Source organism: Zonotrichia albicollis, chromosome 1 (genome assembly GCF_047830755.1).
Source record: "Zonotrichia albicollis isolate bZonAlb1 chromosome 1, bZonAlb1.hap1, whole genome shotgun sequence".
Taxonomy (NCBI): domain Eukaryota; kingdom Metazoa; phylum Chordata; class Aves; order Passeriformes; family Passerellidae; genus Zonotrichia; species Zonotrichia albicollis.
Window position 1 is genome coordinate 106,998,813 of NC_133819.1, and position 22,562 is coordinate 107,021,374.

Below are 22,562 nucleotides of genomic sequence, written 5' to 3' on the forward strand. Positions count from 1 at the left end.
TCTTCTCCATTCTCTGCATCACAGTCCTTCCTGTCTTCTCAGGGGCTCCTCTTGGGCTCTCAACCCACCCCCTATTTATTTCAGTTACCTTCACGAGCTACAGCTGCTGCCCAACTAAGGACCCTGCAGCTGCAGCTCGTTTGGAGCAACTCAGACCCACACAGGTCTTACAATACAACATATATTCAGGCCCCCACATTGACACACACAGGTCTTACAATACAACATATATTCAGGCCCCCACATATATTTTGTTTTCTGTGGGGACCATCATCTTCTTGGGAACCTGTCTACCACAGAATGGTTTGGGTTGGAAGGGACCACGGCAGGGATGCCATTTACTAGATCGTGTTGCCCAGGGTCCCATCCAACCTGGCCTTGAACACCTCTGGGGAGGAGGCAGCCACACTCCAGTGTATCTTCTGTGTATCTTCAGTAAAGAAAATGTAGCAATCCGGGAGGTGTTTAGAGTACCAACAACCCCCCCGCTTCCATTTTGTGTTACATCTTCCATTTCAGCAGTTTTCGAACGTTTTACATTCTGAGTCACAAGTGTACATCCAGGGGAAGGAACAAGAACAAAACTCTACCTGCATTTTTTAAAATACATTAGAAAAATCCCAGCAGCATTCACAAGCTCAGAGGGAAGCTCAGCTGCTACCCCCCTCCTCTTGCTGCATAATTCCCAGTTTGCTTCTGGCTACAGCCTCAGTGGCTACTGTAGGAAAATCCCACCTGTGGAGGAGGCCCTATCTTTTTATTACCAGGCTGTTTAGCCACAGTTAGCTACTCTTTCCATTTTCTTTCCTGTTGCCTTCAGCAGGAATAGGGAGGCTTGAAGAGAGAATCAGATTTTCTGCATTCTGCTAATGTCAGTGAACCTAATAAAAAGTCATAAAAAGTCATAAAAAAATTAAAAGGTGAAGGCAAATCAACAACAACAACAACGTCCATGTAAGAATATGAACTTTTTGATTTGTCAAGCATCTTGTAAAATTACAGCTTCACCAGCATAAAGGCAGTCATGGTGATTTATGCTGGCTCTTCACAGCTTACATGTTTCAGCTATCTTGATGACTTTCAGTTGAGATTGTAAGCATTACATTTCCTAACAGTAGAGACATTTGGCTGTTTTTTTTTATTCAAAGTGTAGCTATTCCTGTAGATAGGCACCTTGCTTACAGTAAACAAGTGCCAACATCAGTGTACCAGAACACACAAACTGTAATTTGCACGTCTAGACTTTATTATTACAGCATTTTAGTTGCAATTTATCCCAGACACACAAGTCAATGTAATTTTACACTTCATTATGTCTGCTGCTGTTTTCTCAAACAAAATCAGCATTAAAAAAAAAAACCTGCAGAACTTCAGCATTACTAAAACACTCTGGAAATGACAGTAGGTGCCAGTCTGTAGAGCAAAAACCATTTTTCCACAATCCCTCTTCTCACTAGTCACTAGCTATTCATAACAGGGCTTATGCTATTTTTCAGATTCATGAAATACGAAATTACACGATACTACTATTTATTAATAAATTACTCAAGCAAAAGGTTTTGAGCCTGCAGAGGTAGCCGGTTACACATAAAGGAAAGCAGAAAAGCAATCCACAACCTAATCTGAGTCTGGAGAGACCATAGGCCTTTCCAACTGCTCCAAAATAATATACATATTTAAGTAGATATGTTTGATCATCTTACTGTATTTTTCCCTTCCCAGTATGTGACAGGAGATTAAAGCAGGTCCCAATTATCCCTCATATTGCTTGACAAGCTCACTGTCAATGTGAGTGGTGATCTGGAAGGCTGTCTTCAGTGAGCTCCAGCCACAGCTTTGATATTGCTGACATTTCAGATACAGCAAGCTCAACACAGAGGAACTTGCTGAAGTTACATCAATGCCTTCAATTTATCTGTACTTCCCCGCTCTGTGACCTTCAAAGGACGTTCAATGATTCACATGTAATTTGGCCTTACTGCTCTATTGTTCTGCAAGCCTTGGTGGATTCCCCAGGGAGATTTATGGACAGCTAGCTTCATGGGATGCACATGGCTGTTCCAAAAAAGCCCAAACAAGCCTAATCCCAAAACCCCCACCAACAAAAACTGCCCTGTCTTCTGAACAGTGTTCCCTCCCACAAGTAAGTGGAATTTCTGAAACTCCAAACCTGCATCATGAAGGATGAAGCAATCACAAGGCCAGCTAAGGGTAGTGGTTGAATAATAAATACAAATTAGGCTACTACAGCAGGCCAAGAGAATAAGGAAATTAAAACATTTAATATGGTATTTACTTATTCATGAGGAATAGTAAAAGAAAAAAACAAAACCTTCCAGACTGCCCTGGGCATTATGATGCAAATGCACCTTGTCCTGGGAAACTGTTGCAATGTCTGAATGCTTAGAAAGATGTATAAGCTACAGTCAGGAGAAAACACCATGCCAGTCATTTTCAAATGGGTCTTTCCATAAATTATTTTATTTCTCATTAAATGAGCACAGAGTCATTACCATATTAATAACAGATATGTTTATTATTACATATCCATCAGTGCGGCTTTCAATACCACTTGAAACATGCAAATCGTCCTAAGGACGAATCAGTTTTCCAGTGCTTCTTATTTAATACACAACTGCAAAGCCATATAAATTATTGAGGAGGTATTTGGTTAAGAAATAAAATAAAATAAAACCATACTGCCCATACCATGAATGTATTCCTGCTACAAAGCAAGAGTCTGACAGCATTTACTGAAATTCCTGAATTTCACCCAGAGCTTTTTTGTCTTTTTATTTCTGCATTGCCTACTCATCTCTTGGCTTATGAACAAGAATCAGTCTTTCTTTGTAAGAGGAATTCTCACTCAAAGATTGTACTTAATTTAGAAATGTATCTAGCATCTACAATACTTCAACCAATTATAGTTCAGTAAAAACTACTGATATGCAATAGCTTTTTAGAGGTTTCTTTTGTTTAGTTTTAGGTTTCTACATTTATTGACATGGCAATAATACAATTATCTCAAATTAAGGCACTAAAAGAACAATGTAAAACCAAGTAAAAGTGTTCTAAGAATAATTTACAGTTCAAACAGTGCATATAATTCTTAAATGTTTGTTAACTTAATGTATGTTATCACTTAAAATTGTAAGGCAATACATTATACAGTAATAGGAATGATGTACCCCAAAATATGCTTCCAAACTCGGTGGTTCTTTTTATTGTTAGTTTCTAATGCCTCTAACAATAAAATAATTCCGTATGGCTTGGCAAAAATGCATAGATTAAAGGCAATTGCTTGTTTTCCCCCCTTTACAAACCTGCTGCATCAGTATTTTGTAAAGCATAATGCAAAATATTTAACACTTTGATCCATTCCATAGTGGGTGGTTAGCATTAAGGCTGTAAAGAACTCTGCAGTGAAGGCACTGAAGTTCAAGTGATAAGGCTTCATTTTAAGCTAGTTCTGCAGTCTTCAAGAGCACAACTTAAGAGTCTTGAAAGCAATTGCAGTCCTTCTCACTGAGAAACCTTCCTCTTCTACTCCGTTTCATATGCTCATCTTGACATAAATATCCCCTTCACGGGGTTAACAGTCTTTTTCTTTCACTGGTACGAAGAAAGTTGGCTGCGTTTCATTGTGACTGACAGGCTTTTTTGAAAAAATCCAAAAGGCAGCACCTTTTTTATATACCTAGCTAAGCTTTATTTGCTTTAACTTGCATTACATAGTAATAATTAATCTAATCTACCTTGAGGCAAACCCGCAATTAAACACCCTCAGCGTGCTTTTGTGCCAAAGCAAGGAGGAGACAGTAATAGCAATCTTAACCCTGAAGCCTGTGATAGTTATGTTGAAAGGAACAACAGCCCGTCTGCACTGCTCTGTGTGGTTAAAAAAAGCCCTGTTTCTCTGACTGCATCCCATGAGGTTCCATTAAGCACTGTACATGTGGTTAGCTGGAACAAAAAAGAAAACAGACAATTAACAACAAATATAAAAATTAGCTTTGTAACACTAGTGCGTGTTTGCCAAGAGCCTCAGTGAAGAAAATACTTGATTTTAACAGAATTCTTTTTCAACTGACAAGATACAATACTAAAGTCATACCTACATCATCCTCCACAAACTGTTCTCAGTTTCAAACAACATTAAGCAAACACAAAGATCAAACAGATGATAGTATTACTGCAGCTTTACAAGTAAGCAATTAAGAGTCAACAATCATGGGTGTATTCATGGCAAATGCAAGGTGACCCTCTTTCACTTGCAGGACAAGAAAAGGCTCTCTAGGCTAAGAGCACGCACATGCAGTTGCAGAGCTCATCTGATGCACAGACATTTTGCTGGCTGGTTGTTTTCCTCTTCAAACATGCATTAACTTGACCAAGTGCCCAAGTCCAACTGTATTAAAACAAAAGATCTCAGCTGTGCTAATACAACGTGAATAAATCAGCAGACTGGAAGCTATAAAGTGTAGGTTCTGATCTTGAAGCAGTACTGCAAATGCCAGCAAGTTCATCATGAAGTTCTGATTCATTGTCATTAGTGATAGGTTCTTAAAATGCAGAATAGAACTTAGGATGAACTTTTGTATGCAAAGCTCCTTTCAATGGGTCTGAGACACCTCTCCATGAAGTCAATGAAGCACTGCCTACTGACTGCAAAGAAAGGTGGGTCAGACCCTGAATGAAATGTACTGAAAGGTCTTCAAGCATGTGTTCAAGTCTGTATCCATCCAACAAAACAGTTAATGCCTGCTTACATGGTAGGACTCCATCACCGAGGGCAAGTTCTGCTATACTGTCTGACAAGAGAACAATTTTCAGATACTCAGTAAAAGCCAGATATGTATATCCCACAAAAAAATCATTGCTGCTTCTCTTATTCCCACACCTAGGTAAAGTGGTGAGGGAGGAGGAGAACTGCAGGATGCATGAGTCTACAGAGGCTGATCCAATAACTGACTGCCTCCTGAGAGGAAAAAAGCCTGGTGTTCCTCTGCTTTATCCCTGACCCCAACAGAGCATCCTCCAACTTACCTGTCCTCAGCTTTGGCCCTCACTGCACTTCTCGGTGCACTGGTCTACTCACTAGCTTGGCACAGTTAGTCTACATTTTTTTGACAGTCAGGAAACTGAATTGTGTACTTTCATGGAAGGGTCCAAAATGGACCATTTTGAACACTTATCTAGGATCCAAGGACAGAAAAGAAGGAAAAGAAGACAGAGAGGGAAAATTCCCCCCTTTAAGTAGCAACAGGCTTGTCAAATCAGCTCAGCTACAAGTTAACTGAGCTACAAGTTAACTGTTCAGTATATAAGCTACACTGTGAATTTATTTAATAAGCCAAATTTAAATATTGGTACATTAGAAGGGGATTTTCCTAAAATAAATCCATCATCTCTTCTTTTTAAACACACAGGACAGAATATGAAGTGGTATCAGGGCACAGGCTGAGCACAGTCCATCAGAGCAGTACTTGTCTAGTTCACAGATACAACTCACAAAAAATTTGTCTGAGGAAACCACAAAAATGTCCACAGTGTAACTGCCAGAATGAAGAGTTCCAGCCTGGCCTTTTTCTAATGCTTCTTTGCTCAATGGAACTCTGAATCTTTTCATTGTTGGCTCTCACTGCTCTGCAGGTGCCATGCAGGCCTCGCTGCACTCCAGTCAACCCAGTGCCAGCTGTCAGATGGGGACAGAGTGTCACAAAGACACCCAGGGAGCCCCTCCAAGGGCCCCACCTGCCTCCTGCAGACATCTCCAGGCACCACAACAGGCAGGAGCACGCACACACCCAGCACCCCTGTGCCTCTCTAAATGGCTTATGCTCAACACGACTCTTTCTCCCCAATCAGTAACTACAATATACAGCATTAAAACAGAGTTTCTTGTAATTAATTACATGTTCTAGAAGCTCTGTCAGTATTTGATATCATCAAAAAGGAAGATATCAGTTATGTCATCAAGTTCACTGATGGATTTGAGGTCAGTCTAGAAGAGTCATGTAAATGTTAACTGTTTGATCCATGTCACAGCTTGTCAGATAAATTCAAGAAGCTAAAGAAGTAGGACATCATGCAGGTATTAACTTCTGAATTGACAGAAAACCTAACAGCTTTATTTCTTCCTAAGAACTTGGAATATCTCCTTGGGTGATGGAAAAAGGTGTGAGCAGAGGTTGTACACCAGGGCAGCTGGAAAAAACGCAAGGCTGCAGTATTTGGAACAGCTGATCTGACCTAACATCCACTTGTGCAAGACCATCACCATCATCCTTCCTCCTTTTGTTCTTGAGGCTCTGCCCCAAACCTCTGTAACTTCTGAACCCAACAGAAAATCACAAGCTTTTCTTTTGTGGAGTTAGGGCTGGATTGTATTTGTTGTCATGCTTTGGGTTTTTTGGCTTTCCTTTAGGCAAAACATTCCTGGATTAATTTTCTGCTGAAAAATAGATCAGCTCACTCTGGTAATCTGTGAAGCATGAACTGACACAAGATAAAGCTCAAGAATGTGCAGCTGTCCTCCTTCTGGTGCTGGGGAGCTATTAGACTCATTGTATCTTTAGGATCTTAAAAACAGAGTTTTAATAATGGTGTTTCTCATTTTTTAAAGAAGTTCGACTCCCTAGTTGTGCATTTCTGTGATTCTGTAACACTCTCAACAGGACAATGCCAACAGGATTAATAACAGCAACAGTCTGGGTAACTGATGTCCCCAAATATACCCATCCCTTTAACAGTTACTGTAAACTTTCAAATATCCCAATCTGTTCCTCCTATAACAGATTTGTTGCACACTTATCCTTGCTAAAGGTAACTCCAAACCAGGGCTTCTATTAAGAGAGAGTGAAAAAGAATCAATTAATTGATTTAAGAAAATGGATTTTTCTCACATAAGAACATGCATGAAAGCTGCTTATTACAGCTACCAGAGTACCTCTCAAGGAAAAATGGAGAGCATACCCAGAATCAATTTTAAGAGTTTTTGGAAGAAAAAGTCTACAACTCTAAACATCTAAATGTGAAATAAAGAAGTATGGGATTATCTTGAAGGCCTTCACTGAATATATTATGATCTCAAAACTATGATCCCTGGGAGTGTTGAAGGCCTGGCTGGATGGGGCCCTGAGCAACCTGATCCACCCTGGCAGAGTGGGTTGGAACTAGATGATCCTTAAGGTCCCTTCCCACCCAAACCATTCTATCACCACTTATGTTTTAGGACGGAAGTCTTGGGAACAAGAAAATCAATGCCCCTTTTGTCTTTCATATTTTTTCCTCATCTGTTCCCTTCAAGGAGGATGTTTCATGATATACCCCATGTCTCCTAATACAATAATGTAAGGAGACATGGGGTATAACATATAATAAAGGTCTGCTTCCATTGCATTTATTGCCAGGAATGTTTGGTAGCCCTGCCAATCTGGGAAGACTCTTTCCTTACTGAGACACTAGTTTCTACTCCATGCTGTCAATTCATTCAGTTCTTTGGGGAGAAAACAACACATATACTGTATCAGGAAGCCAATAAAGGTTAAAATCAGATTACAGCAACCTAAGCATTAAAAAAGCGTATTTTACATCATGTCCTGGTTAATGCACAGGGTCACAAATAGTTTACAAATACCACTGCTGGGACAGAAGATAACTGGGAATGAGTTAGCAGGCAGGAAGAACAGAATTAATACTTATCTGGCCTCACAACAAAAGAATTGGCCTAACAACAGACAGAATCTGTAAATTTCTCATTTCAGCCCCTTTTGCAGAAGACTTCTAGCATAGGCAAGCTCTGAGTCAATCCATGGATGGGATGACTGTGGATCACCCTTGCTGCTAAATGCCATTACTGACATATCCACTGAGCCTTGCCTTCACACAGGAATAGAATGAAAGCAGCTCCCTCCCAAGCATTGGCAGGCCAGGTACCACCTCCATGGAACCTTCCCAAATGTGAAGAGCTGATAAATTTGCCATAATAACAGGAAAATTCTGCTCCTTCCTTTGGAATTTGAGCTAAGTATCAGCATCTCAACAGCCATAACTATGGAATTATTTCACAAGTAGGACTTAAAAACGGAGGGGTTTTTAGCCAAGAAGTTCTGTAGTTTTTGTAGCTTATTTCTCACCTAGTTTTTCCAGAAGTATTTTTAACAGCTTTTCGGAATGACTGGTTTGCTGAGGATCTTGTAGACAAAGTTCTAGGAGAAGCACGAACAAAAGTAGATGGTGGTGTCTTAGGAATCTTCTTTACTAAATGTGTCACCCACTTCTTCTGTTCATCTTGACAGGATGCCAACAAGAGCATATCTCTTGCTGAAGTTACATCATAACTCACTACAAGGAAAAAGGAGGAAGATGATTCAGTGAAAACCCAGGCTCCTTTTCAAAGTAAGAGTTATGATGTACCAACTGTGCCACTGGAAGGAACAATGGAACCTATACACATTCTTGTATTGCATTTGTTTATATATTTTTGGAAAACAGCAAACAGCAGGGAGGATTATGAATATAATGTTTTTCACGATTTTTCATTCTGCATTAAGATTCTTGAGTCTACCATGAGCATTCGAGAAATGAAAAACTTACACTAATTGCAATTTTAATAAGCTGGGAAGTTGTGTGAGTGCCTTGTGGCCAAGTTCCAGAGTACATACCCTGAATGCTCCACTTCACAGCAGCGCAGAGGAGAAACTTTTCCTCCACTCTGTGAGGTGGCTGAAGAACCACTCTGCAAGGTCTCAGCATCTCAGCAGAGCTTGCTGATGCAGCCACTGCAATTGTCCCTAGTTTAAGTGCAGAGGGAACAGTGAGGGCACCAAGGAGCTGCCCAGTACTTGGGAACAAACCTCCAGGGAACCTTGTGCTCTCAGGGCCCTCAGCAGAGCTCCATCAGCTACACCATAGACCTCCCTACAGAGGTTTGCCACAGCTGCCTGTTCATAAGCACTGTAATAGCCTATTGCTTTAATAGCAACTTCCACATCTAAAATCACTTCAGTTTTAAGTTTAATTTTAAACTGAAGTGCTTTTATTCACCTCCAGTAGTTCAGCAGGTTTGGCTTAACCACATGGAGAATAGAGAACAGAAAAAAACCATGAGTATACCTTTGCATGGTGCAATTAATTCCTCCTTTTTATCCAAGTGGTCTCTGTGGCACTTCACATGGCATCTTCGACATTCTAGGGCAGCAGGGGGTTTAAAGACATGCCAGAGAGGTTTGGCACAGGCCTCACAGTTGGCTGGAAAGTGGTATAACGTGGGAATAAATTCATGGCCTTTGTGATTTAGAAAATTTGTCTTCTCTGCCGGCTGTACTGGTTCTACCTCCAAATCCTTCCTGCATTCCCCCTCATTAGCATAGAGAATCTGAAAAAGAACACTGCTGTGTTACTGTTGAAGCACTAAGTACTTTTATATCCTCTTCAAAGAAGCCACCACTTTTTCAAGAGAGTTAAATAGACAGGAGAATATATTTCTTTTTACCTGGAATATTTTAGGAATTTCTTCAGTTTCGGCTCTATATACATCTCCTTGAGTTACAGGCCGGACATGAAACAGCTTACTAGATTAGAAGAAACATGAATCAGAAAATGCTAAAAAGTTATGTATGGTTCAGAACAATTACCAAACTGCTTTGAAAGTTCTCAGAAATTATGCAAGCAACACGACCTACTTCAACACTGCAATATGGTTTTGGGAACTAATTCATAAACCATACAGATTTTGTCTACCCACACAAGATGAAAATACTTCACAGCATAGAAAGAGGATTATCTTACAAGGGATTCAAGATCCATCACAGTAAATTTACTTAAGATAAGGGCATTAAAATACTTCCTCAAAACACTAGGAAAACCTGGATGAAAGTAACCATATTAAGCAGAATACTATCCAGTAGTTTTTTACTAAACCACATTGATGAACAATCTATGCCAAAACACCACAAAAGGAAATCTGGGGCACCAGCTGTTGAAAAAACTATTTAAATTGTAACAAACATCATGTGAGTCAAGACTCTAAGTCCACCTCTCCCAAGATCCTGTTTTCAACAGTGGCTGTAGCAGATGTTTATGAAAACAGAGTACAAAACTGTTCTAAGGAAAAATAACTCCTTTCCTGGTTATGAGCAATTGGCAGCTGAAGCACTTCCTGAGTTTGAGAGTCCTTCCAGACCACTGTAGTCCTTGATACATCTATTCATGAATTCTAAAAGCTTTTTTCAATTACTATTCTGTAAGATCCCATAATGTCAATCAGCTGTTCAAACATCACAGTCATGTACCAGTGAGGGGCTTCAGTGATATTTGATACCATTTTCCTCATGTATAACCAATGTAAGGGAATCACAATTAATATATTTAACCACTTCAAACAGCTGGAAAAATTAGAAATGCTTTGGACTAGAACAGCAATGATCCTTTCTCTTTTTCTCTAACTTATAGCAATCACAGGACAAAGAGCAAGTACTGTCAAAGTTCTGTTAATGGTACACTAAAATACAGATAGACATTTTCCAACTAGTATGGGAAATTAAAAATTATTTATGGTATTTTTATTTCAAGCTTCTGGATTTGCTATCTGCTATTTCACACACAACACTCTTTTGTCAATTTGTATCCAAAACTAACAATGATTTTACTTACTCTATATCTAGTACCATAGATGGATTAGACTGGTCCTTGTCCTTTTCATCATTGTAGAACAGTATCTTTTTACTGCTCACCACCACATACTGTGGAAAGAAAGGGTAAAACAGTTGAAATTGAATTTAAAAAGCAATTATTTATCCTCATATACTCCCACATGCACATAAAATGCCAGAGCAAATGAAAGGTTTCAATTAACATCAGGAGATATTCAAATCATCCTGAAGGCAGCTACACTACAGACAGCTGTGCTGTGCTACAGTTGCAGTGACTGTGTTATCCCTGGATCACTAAAATGCTTGTGATGACACTGCAAGTCCATCTGTACACAAACTCACAAATTTCAGTTGCCACTGGCAGGTCACTAGGAAATTTCCTGCATCACTGAATGTGACACAAAGCAAAAGCTATCACTTATTGATAATGTTGTAAAAAACTTCTCTAGTTCTACAGGCCTGCAGGGTTCACTGGTACTTCACACCAAACTGCTGGTAGGCTAAAACAGAGTCCCATGGCTCCTGCTATTTCCTACACTCCCAATTTAATGGACTGGTAAAATAAAGAGCCCAAATGAATCAGCAGAAACAGAGGTCTGGTACTCATAAATACACTGAGATAGTGAAGAACAAACACCTCTAAACTAAGCCCGTCCCAGAAAGTTCAAGTCTGGAATTCACTGCCTGCTGCTGTTCACTGGGAGTTGCTAGTCTAACATCTTTGCTGGAACTGTCCACAAGCATAAGTTCAGTGACAGCTGTGGCTGCTCCCTCCCCTGCAGTTTGAAATGTTTTAGAAGGAACTATAAGATATAAGATACTAAGGAGGATTAAAAGGAGAGAAACTGGCAGCTCTGTCTACACTGATCTCCAGATTCATGTATAATATAACCCAGAAGGACAGAAAAGCATGAGAGTGAGTGCACCAATAGTTCATCTTGAGTCCAAGTACTGGCAGGTAACTGGATGGGTTTCTGCACAATGCAGATACTGATAATTTGAATAAATGTCTACTCCTTCTACAAAGGGAGGTTTCAACCTCATTTTACACAGCATTGAAGCTGACCTCAAAACCTGAGTATGAAAGTCACCTTAAGTTTATACAACAGCATTTTTAAAATGTGCTGTGCAAGGTATGAGCTACAGTTGTAAATCTCAATTACTGAAATGCATCTAAAAAAAGCCACGAAAGGGCATTTTGTCACCATTCCTTAATAGAAAGCCTGATCAGCTTCAGTAAGCACTAAGTGTGAACCTCTTGTGATTTTTACCATTGAAGAAAAAGATTGTACTTCAATTCCTTTATCCACTCCAATAGAAAACTAATGCCTTTTTCATCTTTGAAGTGTGCACCTTCACCTTTCAGAGATAAGAGCAAGCCCTTCAGATGACAACCATCACAAATGCAAATTCTGGCTGTAAAGGAATTCAATTATCACACTATAGATAAGCCTTGGTGAAAGAACAACCTAACCTCACAAAAAAAGTTATGTACAACAGCGTCAATATCCTGTTGTGAACATATAAAAAAATATTCTGACAGTAGTTCTGTTCTACAATGGTTTTTGAAGGATATTTTATCACCTTCACTGGGGATGAAATGAAGCTCCAGATAAAAGTAAGGGTAATCAATTTCAGTGCTAGCTTTAGGTGTAACAAATGTTTATTCTCAAGTAAGTTTTCCACACTCACCCCCTTCTAACTTAAGCTAAATAAGTCAGAGGGCACTGGGCAAAAACATCAGTACTACTGACATTTGAGACAGAAATGCAGCAGCTCAAGTTGTAACAACTCAGGCATCAATCCAATTACACTCGTAATATGATTTTGCTTTTCCTTTAATTTAATCTGGGCGTGCCTATATTTGAGGTTGCATATACCTCTCACTTTCACAAAACTGCAAGGCTGACCACTTGCCAGCTTGTTTCAGCTACAACAGCAGCTGAAACAAGTGCAGTTCAGTTCCAACAGCAGCTGAAATAAGTGCAGTTCAGTTCAGGCAACAGAAGCACATCTGAGTGAACACAGTCCCTCACTACTGTGACTCACTGATATGAGCCTCAGCTAGTTAAGGAACCTTATCAGTACAATTTATTTCATGACTGAGCCATCCATCTGCAGCTCAAATTCCTCCCAAGTGTGAGCACATTCAAACTAGGGAAGTGTTGGAAAGGAATGGATTAACTGCCTAAAATATCTTGAGGCGAGTAAATATGCCTATACTGGGCATGCCTGAAGAAATTCTGATAGTCTTTCACTGGAGAAGCTGCATTTATCAGCAGTTGAGAATTTCATTTGTCAGAGAATGCAAAAATAATCTCCATTTTTACAAAACAACCACAAAAGGGTACTTAGAAGCATCCTGACAGAAAAATGACACAGTATTTTATATAATCCAGAACAGAACAAAGCTACCTCATTTGTGCCAGGCATCATCAATTCTATAACAAGAGGATTCAAGCAGCCCTAACAACCAAACAGACCTACAGGAACATCTGCTATTTGGTTTTGCTCCTGGTGGTGAACACCTTTTTTGTGGGTAAAGCACCATCTCTTTCTGTATACTTTTGCTATTAATATTGCTGGTTTCATTGTGCTTGTCTTAGTCCTGCTTTGTGCTTTTAGTAAACTGTTAAGCCATAAATTCTGCTTTTGTTTCTCCCTTACTCAAAGGGGTGGGGGAAAGGGGACTGGCCATTAGTTGAAATAGGGCAGAACTTATCACTCACTCCCAGCAAGCCAGAATAGGTGGTGGTTTTAACTTACAGACAAATCACCACGGTCTGATATTGATGTAAAAATAGGCAGGTCTGGAACTCCAACACTTGGAGTGTATAAAGAAGACCATGGAAGCCCACTGAAAATAGCAGTACTAAAGAAGGAGCACAGCAGCTAAAGACTCAATACAAACCCTCAAGTGCTTCTCTGACAGGAATGAATCCCTTCTCCTTTAAATTTTATAGGAATCATTTCCGGCTGTTGTAGAATGTGAATATAAATAGAAGCATTTAAGAAATACCTTTCAACAAGAATTAGGAAGTTACTTCAAAAGTGTGATTAATAACTCAGTAGTTCCCAGTAGCAGTCTTTGAATATAAAGATGAAGGAAAAGAAACTGTTTAATACAATTAGCTTTTAAAATTGAAAAAAATTCTAGAGACCATGTTCACTTTTGCATTTAGTTGTTCTAAAAGATGATAAAAGGGGTGGAACTGAAAAGCCAGAAAAGATAATCAGAAACTGGTTCTAGGTATCTCAATTTGAATATTGGATGTTTCAAGAAACAGATCATAACCTTTGCAGAGGCACAACAAGATTGCTTTGCTTGGAGTGGGAATTCTGTCACAGAGATCCCATTTCTGAGAGCACATCAGTTATTTTTAAGAGAAACCTATCATTTTAAAGGTAAGGAAGACAGAAACATCCTTGGAAATCATATGTAGCAAGTTAGAGAGTGATGCACTCTTCCATGACCTTCAGAACATTTAAGTGTCGTATTCCCTACTCTGTGCTGCCAAGTTGCACAAAGAGGTTCTTTTTCAGTAACAGAATTATAAAGATGCTTACTCAAAGAAGAAATGTGATTTTTAATGGTTCCAAGATGTAAAGCATTGTAAAGCATTTCCTCCCCTCTTGCAAATTTGCACAATGTCATTACTAAAGGTTTCATACTGAACTTGAATTTTCTTGGGGTATTTTTTCTTCAGTAATGTACATACACTAAATGACTCTTAATTATTTTGTTTGTTTCTTAAATACGAGTTGTAAAACCAATTCACCACATGCCTAGAAACTTTTCCAAGGAAACTGAGGAAGAAAGAAAAAAAGGCATCTGTACCTGTTTCTTCCAGCCATGCCGCCTTATATTTCCTTTGTTTGGTACTGAAAGCCAACCTTCAAGTCTTGATTCTGGTTTTAAAAAATGCATATTTAATAATTTTGTGTATTTATAATAATAAAGCAGAATAGCACAAAAGCAAACTACCACTAGAAAGGAGGATGTACTACATGCAGTAATGGGCAATTACCTATTCAGCAATGCAGAATAAAAAGCACAGCTAAATAAAATGAAGATATAAGCATTTAATTCATGCTTCATCACAAGCCAACATCTGATTACACAGTTACTGCACAATAAAAGTAAAGCTGTTTTCCTTGATGCCAACATCTAACACTGTACGTAAATAGTTTGCAAAGAGCCAGGCAGGAAAGACTTTGCTTTGAAAATTTATTACAGTTTAAATTAGGAGATTTTCAATGTAAACATAATTTAACATTCAGAGGGGCTGTATGAAAATACTCAGCAGGAAGATGCAGAAAGTAAAATAAATCAGATCCACATTTTCCACAGGAAACAAAAAAAGGAGAGACAGCACAAGAGCAAGCAAAGCTACATGGGTGTCCCATTACTCACAGAAGAAAAGCATAGGAGATAATTAAATAAGGAATGCAGGAAGAATCAACTAGATATAAAGAATAAGAGACAAGTGTTTTACTCAAATTTTCAGTGAAAAAATATCCAAAGAGAAATGTAATACCCTATTTTCCCACCATTAAATTACTGAAATAATTTAGCATGATACAAAAAAGGGCCACAGGAAAAGTAGCATTCTGCCTAATGTGGACTGTTGATTTAGAAAGCCCTTCCAGCTAACTGAGAGTGGCTTCTAAAATTTAAAATTATGAAGTAAGCCTATAGTAGCACTGAAAACTTCAAAAACTTTAAGTTAAAATTTTCTAAAACATTCTCCACAACTATTTATGTCCTGAGGAGCTACTGGTTCCTTTTGTCCTTCCAGAATGACTCTTTGTGAGGTGTAACCCAGCAAGTTCTGAAATGCATTCAAATGTACGAAAGTTACTGTCCATATGCTTAGCTATACAGAATTCCAATGGGACTGACAGCCTAGCAAGGCATTATAATGATGCAGGTAAAAGCCCTTCCCACACTAGCCTTACAGCAGGCAATAGTTAGAAATGGACTACACTTAGGCATATGGAATCATTTCCCATCATTTCTTCACAGAGAATGGCTTCAAAACACTGGAGGGCCACTGAACTGCTGAGATCAACTGGAAGAAAAGCATGTTAGCAGAACTCATTCCTGCAAGAAAACTTCTCAGAAAAATGAAGGAAATTTGTACCTCCCTCCCTTCTCACATCTGTGTAAGAACTGTGGGGACTGGGGGGCAAGGGTCCCCATACCCCCCAACCCTACCTCCTCTGCTATCCCAGACTCTCCCCAGTTATTGACATTCAGCAGCTTTGGAAAAGAAAACCTATTTCCTTCACGTCTACAGGCCTCACAGATATGTTTACCTTGTTTTGAACACTTTAATTAATTTTTACATTAAGAGAAGATTCTTCCATTTTTAGAAATTACAGAAACATCCTAGAACTCAGGTTTTCATTGCAAAACAAAGTGATAAATTGCTAATAAAAAACAAAGTATGGAAAACTGTCATTCAAAAGGAATATAGGAAGGATGACTTGTTAAAAAAAGAAAAGAAAGCTTCTGTTGAAATTGTGGCATATGAAAATCTAGAAAGGTCCAATGATGATGAATTTTAAAAGATGCTTATAGGGACAGTATAAGTTTTTCTAGGTTTCCTTCTACTTCAGCATGTTCTGAAAACAATTTCAAAAGAAGTAGGAAGTAAATGAGGTATTTCAAATGAATCTGTCGACATTCTTTTCTGTCTACAACAAATCTATTTTAGGGAGCAAATTCTATTTTAATAAGAGACGATTTCTGAGCCGTGAATAACATCTTGCAGTTGAAAGTAACAGTTTCTGACCATCTTTTCACAAAGCTAAAATTTGTCTGGAACCAAATGTACTCTTGAAAGGGTAGATGAGTTCCTTCATTCCAACCTCACCACAAAGGTTCCTCTCAAGTAATATTTATAGTGCATTTTCATTTCTCTTGACAGACTTAGCATAACTGCAAATGCTCATCTGGCCATTTCACAAATATTTGATCCAGAAGACTAATATTTATGAGTGTTCTGATTAAATATGGGCTATCTAGACTTTAAAAAAGAATCTTCCATTACTGTCTTTAAAAATAGGCTCAAAACTATTGCCCGACAACTCCCCTGTATTTTGGAAAAAACACCAGAATTGATACCTCTTATTTGCAATGCAGAAAGTCTAAGATAGGCCTCAAAAATATCTGATGGTTAGCTGGATCTGAATAGGATATGAAGAAAGAATTCCATAAAAGCTACAGATCTTGTAGTTATCTCTGAATATATTTTAAATTTAGATTTCCATTCCAAACATCTTCATGGCTAGTATCCAGACTACCAGGATTCATAGGGATTCAGTATGATAGGAGTGCTAACAGTAAGACTTCAATAAAATCACACAAGATAACCATGACTGTATGTGTTTATGAGACTTTGTTGCTCTGGAGCTAAGTAATATGGGTGCTTTCATGAACAGCAGAGCATCTCTTCCAAATGCTCAAGAATTCCTACTCCTAAGAGTCTCCCACAGCAACCAAAAACCTGCAGATACTATCTTGCTAATTCTTTCCATTCTTCCAATTTGGATTTTTCCTTTTGCAGATTGTCCTACTATAATTTCATGTGGATTGCACCAAGGATTTCTGACTGGATCTCTCTTTGGGGTTTATTCAGGTTTATTCAGGCTGCTTCAGGAAGTCTTATCTGAGTCCAATAAAACTGCTGCTTAAGTGCCCCACACATTTATTATTCCATCCTATCTTTGTTCAAAACATGACAACATAGGCTGTAAAATATTATGTGCTGCAGCTAAACCTGTAGGGCAGCTTAATTGCTTAAATGATCTTGCCAATCAGATGAAAAGGAGCAATCACAACAGGCTAAGTGCCCTGTAACAATCAGGAGAAAAAACCCTCATGTTCCTGATCATGTTCCGTCTTGGCAAAAAGGAATTCTGTTTACAATCATGCAAGTATAAAGACTCCCTAAATCCAGCCAGGAGGAAGAGTCATTCCAAAGGCATAATTTAAAAGCAAATACCTCAGTTGTTTCAGCAAGGACTCTGTTAACACTGGGGACACCAACCAAGATATGAGCTGCTATCTGAATCAATAATCAGGAGTGAGAGTTACAAAACATGCCTAGAACTGAATACAAGGAAAAAATTTCATCCACATAATCTTTCCCATGTAAGTGAGCAAGAGCCTGAGAATAGCCTGGATTGTGTAAAGGGGCCAATCCCCACCGTGGGAGAGGATAATTTGTCCTAGCAGCTACCAAAATTTGAGGGAATATTTAAGCCAATGGCAGACAGAAAATAGCTCCAAGAGAAATGCAGCTGTAAAGTGTGTTACCATGTGATTTCTCTGTGTCTGTTTCTGAATAGAGATTTTTTTTTCCTTAAAATTTTATAAGTGTAAAATTTTTTCTCAATTAAATCAAAAACTGCCCATTGCCAGAATCATGACAATGGAATCATTCTTTTATACATGCTTCTATTAGTTTGTATCTTTATTTTTTACCCTGGTGATGTTTTTATTTTGACAGGGAAATGAATAAATCATACTATAATTACTTATTATAAAATTCAGCCATTTATTTGCTAAAAAAATCTTTAATAGAGTCTTTGCCCTTAGAACTGGTGCACCAGCTATTGACCACTCATCACATCCATCCCTTAAAAACAAGATGCTATTCAAGGTGCTCTGAAGGAATGGCCATGTTTCAGCTGTGGGAGTGATGGGAACTTGGCACACAGTTGAAGACAATCAACATCATACAACAAAACTGTAGCAAATGAGCTGCTGTAATAAGTCACCTTCTGGTTTGTACACTAATTACCTGGTTGGCAGGAAAAAACCTATGTGCTGGATAATTTCCTCTTTCTGTGACATGGGCTATTTCTGTTCTGAAGTCTGGCTGGGTTCTTTGTCATCTTTACAATGCTCCTGCACTCCTTTTTCACCCTCTGCTTAGCTCTTTGACAAGTGTGTGAAATTTGACTACACTAATGTCACTTAATCTCCTTTAATTACCAAACTGCTTCTTATTCAGATCCTGATCAACTCAGAAACTCAGTCAAAAAAAAAAACAAAAACAAAACCAAAGCAGCATGTAGGGACATGATCTAAATCTAGATAAGTCCTAATAATATGTATTAGAGGTCCTACCTGTATCAAACCAGCAGGACAACTGTAGTAAAAATCAGAGGCATGTGTAGAAAAAAGGGCGAAAAAGAGAAGAGAATTGAAAAGCTAGCAAAAAAGAAATAGTTGATGGCTAACAAGTAGACACCTCACCCAAGAACACCAGAACTGCCATGTTCTAATTAACAATGGGAATTACCAGCTGACTTGAAAAGATCTTGTACAGACTGAAATTTCTGCCCCAAAATGGAAGCAACGGATTATGCAGCCAAAAGCCTGACTGCACACATCTCCAGAGGTAAAACTGAAAATAACCTTCATTACTGAGGCGGACAAAGAAAGAGCTTTTTCCTACAGTCCATCCAAGATCTGGGACACAGTGGGGTCATACTGACACACTACTGCCCTCAAGAAAAAAGCAGGGAAGGTATCTATGGCCAGATGGAAGCATTTATGTTTTCCATGTAATACACAACAGCCATCAAATGAAAATGGCTGAGAAGGGAAGTGAGGAAGTTCAAAACTACTCTTTTGACTAGAATAAATCTGGTCTGCTTTGCTGTAGGAAAAAATCCTAAAGCTCTCAATTGAAGAGAGTTCAGAAATTTTCTAATAAAATTATGAGCCACAATCTTCTTCAATTACAAGACACTTAAAAACAATAAGGGTTGATTCAAATTTGTAATTTGAGAGGAGAAAAAAATCCACTTTAATAAGCAAAATCCCCCTGATTTCCTTTTTATCCCTGTTAAATGGAATACACTGAAAATAAGAATCTATGATAAAAATTCCTGAGAAGTATTGATACTTCAGAAATACCAGAAGGAATTTCTAGCAGGTGACAGCTAAGAAGAAAAATGTTCCTTAACCAATCTAAAAATTCTAAGAATTTTCAATGGAAGTCTGCCTTGAAGATGGTGTCAGAAGACAAAATCTTTACAAGATGGCAATTTACAAGATCAAACTCCAGAATGCAAAGGCTTCTTGAACAAAATGGAAGTTGTGGAGAAAAAGACTATACTATTATCTGAACAAAAATCTATTCTAAAATGAAATTCATTACAGTATTAACTAAAAATAAAAATCTAAAAATAACTAGGGGAAAATAGGAAACATAAATAGACACAGAAAGGAGTAACTACATCAAAACATGTACTAAGACTGATAACCTACCTGAAATTTCAATCACTCTAAGACTCCTGGAAAAACTCTAGAATGTGGCAATTGAGCAGCATGAAGTGCATTAACAGGAAAAGACACATCTAAAATTATTCTGTGTACTTTTATCTGACTACTCATCCACTGAAGTCATAAAATACCCAAAATCGTATTCTGGTTTTGTATGTCTAAAAATATTTTTCTACAATGAAATTCAGACTTATCAAAATTATATTAAAATTTTCACAATGAATTCTAAAAATTACTTAAGCATATAGAAAAAAGAAATACCTAGCTATGATGTGCAGAAATTGTCAAGCACACCTGATTACACTAATTTTTTTTTCCTGTATTGAGAGACACAGAAGTGGATCATGTGGAAGTACTAACTGATTACACTTTTTAAACTCTGGGGAAAGGGAGAGGTAAATAACTAAGCAGTCTAACAGTGGGTCTCAAAGTACAGTGCCTGATACTGATACATGGAAATGGCTGGCTATGCTGTATTGCATGTTCTTATTTTCATCTGCTAAATCAGAGTACCACACAACCATAAATTTACTATGGAAATTCCTCCAATTATTTTTCACAACAGCAATTACTGCCAGTTGTCACAGAGGTGCTACATGACTGAATAAGAAGAGATAACATCAAGACAATTTTGCATTCAAGATATAAAATACAATCATGATGTTGTAGAAGTGTTGGCCCTGTCTTCTATTCACCAAATACTGCACATTGTAATCACTGTATTTGAAAAACAAGAGATGTAAAGATACTTCTTCCTCAAAAGTGCATATAAACAATGCTAATACCAAGCCATTCAGTGGGAAGTGTGATGTGAGAAAAAATTAAGCCTTAAATATAAGCAACCTAGGTATGAAATTTAAAAAAAAGAAACATAGAAAGAAAGGAAATGGAGATGTGATACAGAAGTAGACAGCCAGAAGACTTTAAGAAGCAGTAACAAGTAATTGTTTGAAACAATACCTTCCAGAACTATGTGTATGCAACAGCCAAATGGTTCAAATCTAATTTTCTCATACCTGAAAGATTTCCATCTGTTTCATCTGTCGGAAGACTGGCAACACTGGTAGAATCCATTCCTTGCTGGAGGTCCATGATTTTCCTTCGTAGCTGTTCTATGTCACTCTCTTTACTATCCAGCTGCATCTGGAGCTCATTCCTGTACGTAGATTCCTCTGCTAGTTGCTGTATTTATATACACACACACAGTTACTGTGTTACCAAAAACATGGCTGCCAAGTATTTTGAAAACAAAACTCATATCTACATCTATATATATATATATATATATATATATATATATGTCTATATATATATACCTATACATACACATGTACACACACACACACATATGTGTGTGTGTGTATATATTCCACAGTATGATTAAAAAAAATTAAATTATTTTACCGCTTGCATTTCATTAAGCTCTTTTTGGTATTTCACAACCATCTGATTGAATTTCTCTTTTTCTTGATTAAGTTCTAATTGGAGCTTTCGGTTTTCCTTCTCCTTCTTTCTCAAATCTTGCATGTTAGCTTTCTTTCTGTCTATTTTAAAATCTTTCCGATTCATTATCTCAGCCAGTTTGTTGACGGCCTGTTAAGAAAAAGGAGAACCAGTAAGAAAAATTACATATGCAGCATGTTTCATAAAAAACTTCTCAGTTCCTCTAGTTACAGGATCTGATTTAAAAAAAAAATCCCCTCACCATCACAAATGGCCCTTACTCACAACTGAAGTAATACTGAAAAGTATACAGCATCAAAATTTGTTCTTTCACATGTAAATTTAACAATGCATATTGTACATCATAGTGAATATAAACTTGGTTTCAAAGGAACTAAGAGTTAGTTCACAAAAGCAAAAAACCTGAAATACTTCTGTTAATGCAAAGTAATAATTGCTATTAAATTGCATAAAAAGTTGTACCTGTGTCTTCAGAGTTCTTTCAGTGCTTATGCTCTTCTCATATTGCATTCTAATATTACTGATTTCCTCCTCTTTTTTAATTCTGTAATCTGTTAAAATAATATTCAATTTTGAGGTTTTTAGTACAAGGTAATTATTTTTAAACTTAACTTAAACTTCTATAAAGTTTAAACTTTTAAACTTCTGTAAGTGCATCTTTTTTTCCAATTCTGTTGTCCTGTTGCTTCCCTTTTTGAGCAAAATACAATTTACAAAGACAAAAATTACCAGTTCTACGCAACTGGAATGACAGAAAATGACCAGAAGGATATATCAGAAAGGTCCAAAGCTGAAATACTAAAGCCAACATCAAGCCCAAAATAATATGGAAGATAAAGAGCAATGTCTTTTTCCATTTCCCATTTCTTCACATATGCTTCAGATTCAGGCATGCTTCAGAACAGATAAATTAAAACTCCATATATGACATACCTTCCTCTTGTTTCTTAAATTTTTCACTGATTTCTGAATTTTCCTTTGTTATTAAATCAACATCTTTGGTTAAAGTGTTATTAGTTTCTTCCAGCTACATGAAAAGAAACACATTTTAGAATAAAGAATTTGACATAAATTCTAAAACTATCTATAATACTATTATTTTAAATACCCTTAATTCTATAACAACCATTTACTTAGAA

At 37.7% G+C, this 22,562-nt stretch overlaps 1 protein-coding gene across 3 annotated transcripts in view; it reads right to left on the minus strand.

Annotated features, from left to right (window-relative positions):
- Positions 1–2,513: 2,513 nt before the first annotated feature.
- ROCK1 (Rho associated coiled-coil containing protein kinase 1) overlaps positions 2,514–22,562 on the minus strand; it is an 83,336-nt gene continuing 63,287 nt past the window's right edge. The window contains exons 24-34 of one of the 3 annotated variants that reach the window (XM_026795659.2): positions 22,357–22,450; positions 21,886–21,974; positions 21,364–21,552; positions 20,976–21,141; positions 14,494–14,564; positions 10,657–10,745; positions 9,497–9,575; positions 9,118–9,379; positions 8,139–8,346; positions 4,770–4,811; positions 2,514–3,963 (exon numbers count right to left, since the gene is read on the minus strand). In XM_026795659.2, coding sequence (XP_026651460.1) covers positions 4,784–4,811; positions 8,139–8,346; positions 9,118–9,379; positions 9,497–9,575; positions 10,657–10,745; positions 14,494–14,564; positions 20,976–21,141; positions 21,364–21,552; positions 21,886–21,974; positions 22,357–22,450 — 1,275 coding nt within the window. In that variant the 3' untranslated portion in view covers positions 2,514–3,963; positions 4,770–4,783. Of the gene's footprint in view, positions 3,964–4,769; positions 4,812–8,138; positions 8,347–9,117; positions 9,380–9,496; positions 9,576–10,656; positions 10,746–14,493; positions 14,565–15,069; positions 15,119–20,975; positions 21,142–21,363; positions 21,553–21,885; positions 21,975–22,356; positions 22,451–22,562 lie in introns of those variants that run through there. The other 2 variants (XM_005490719.3, XR_003381253.2) reach the window with 2 other exon arrangements.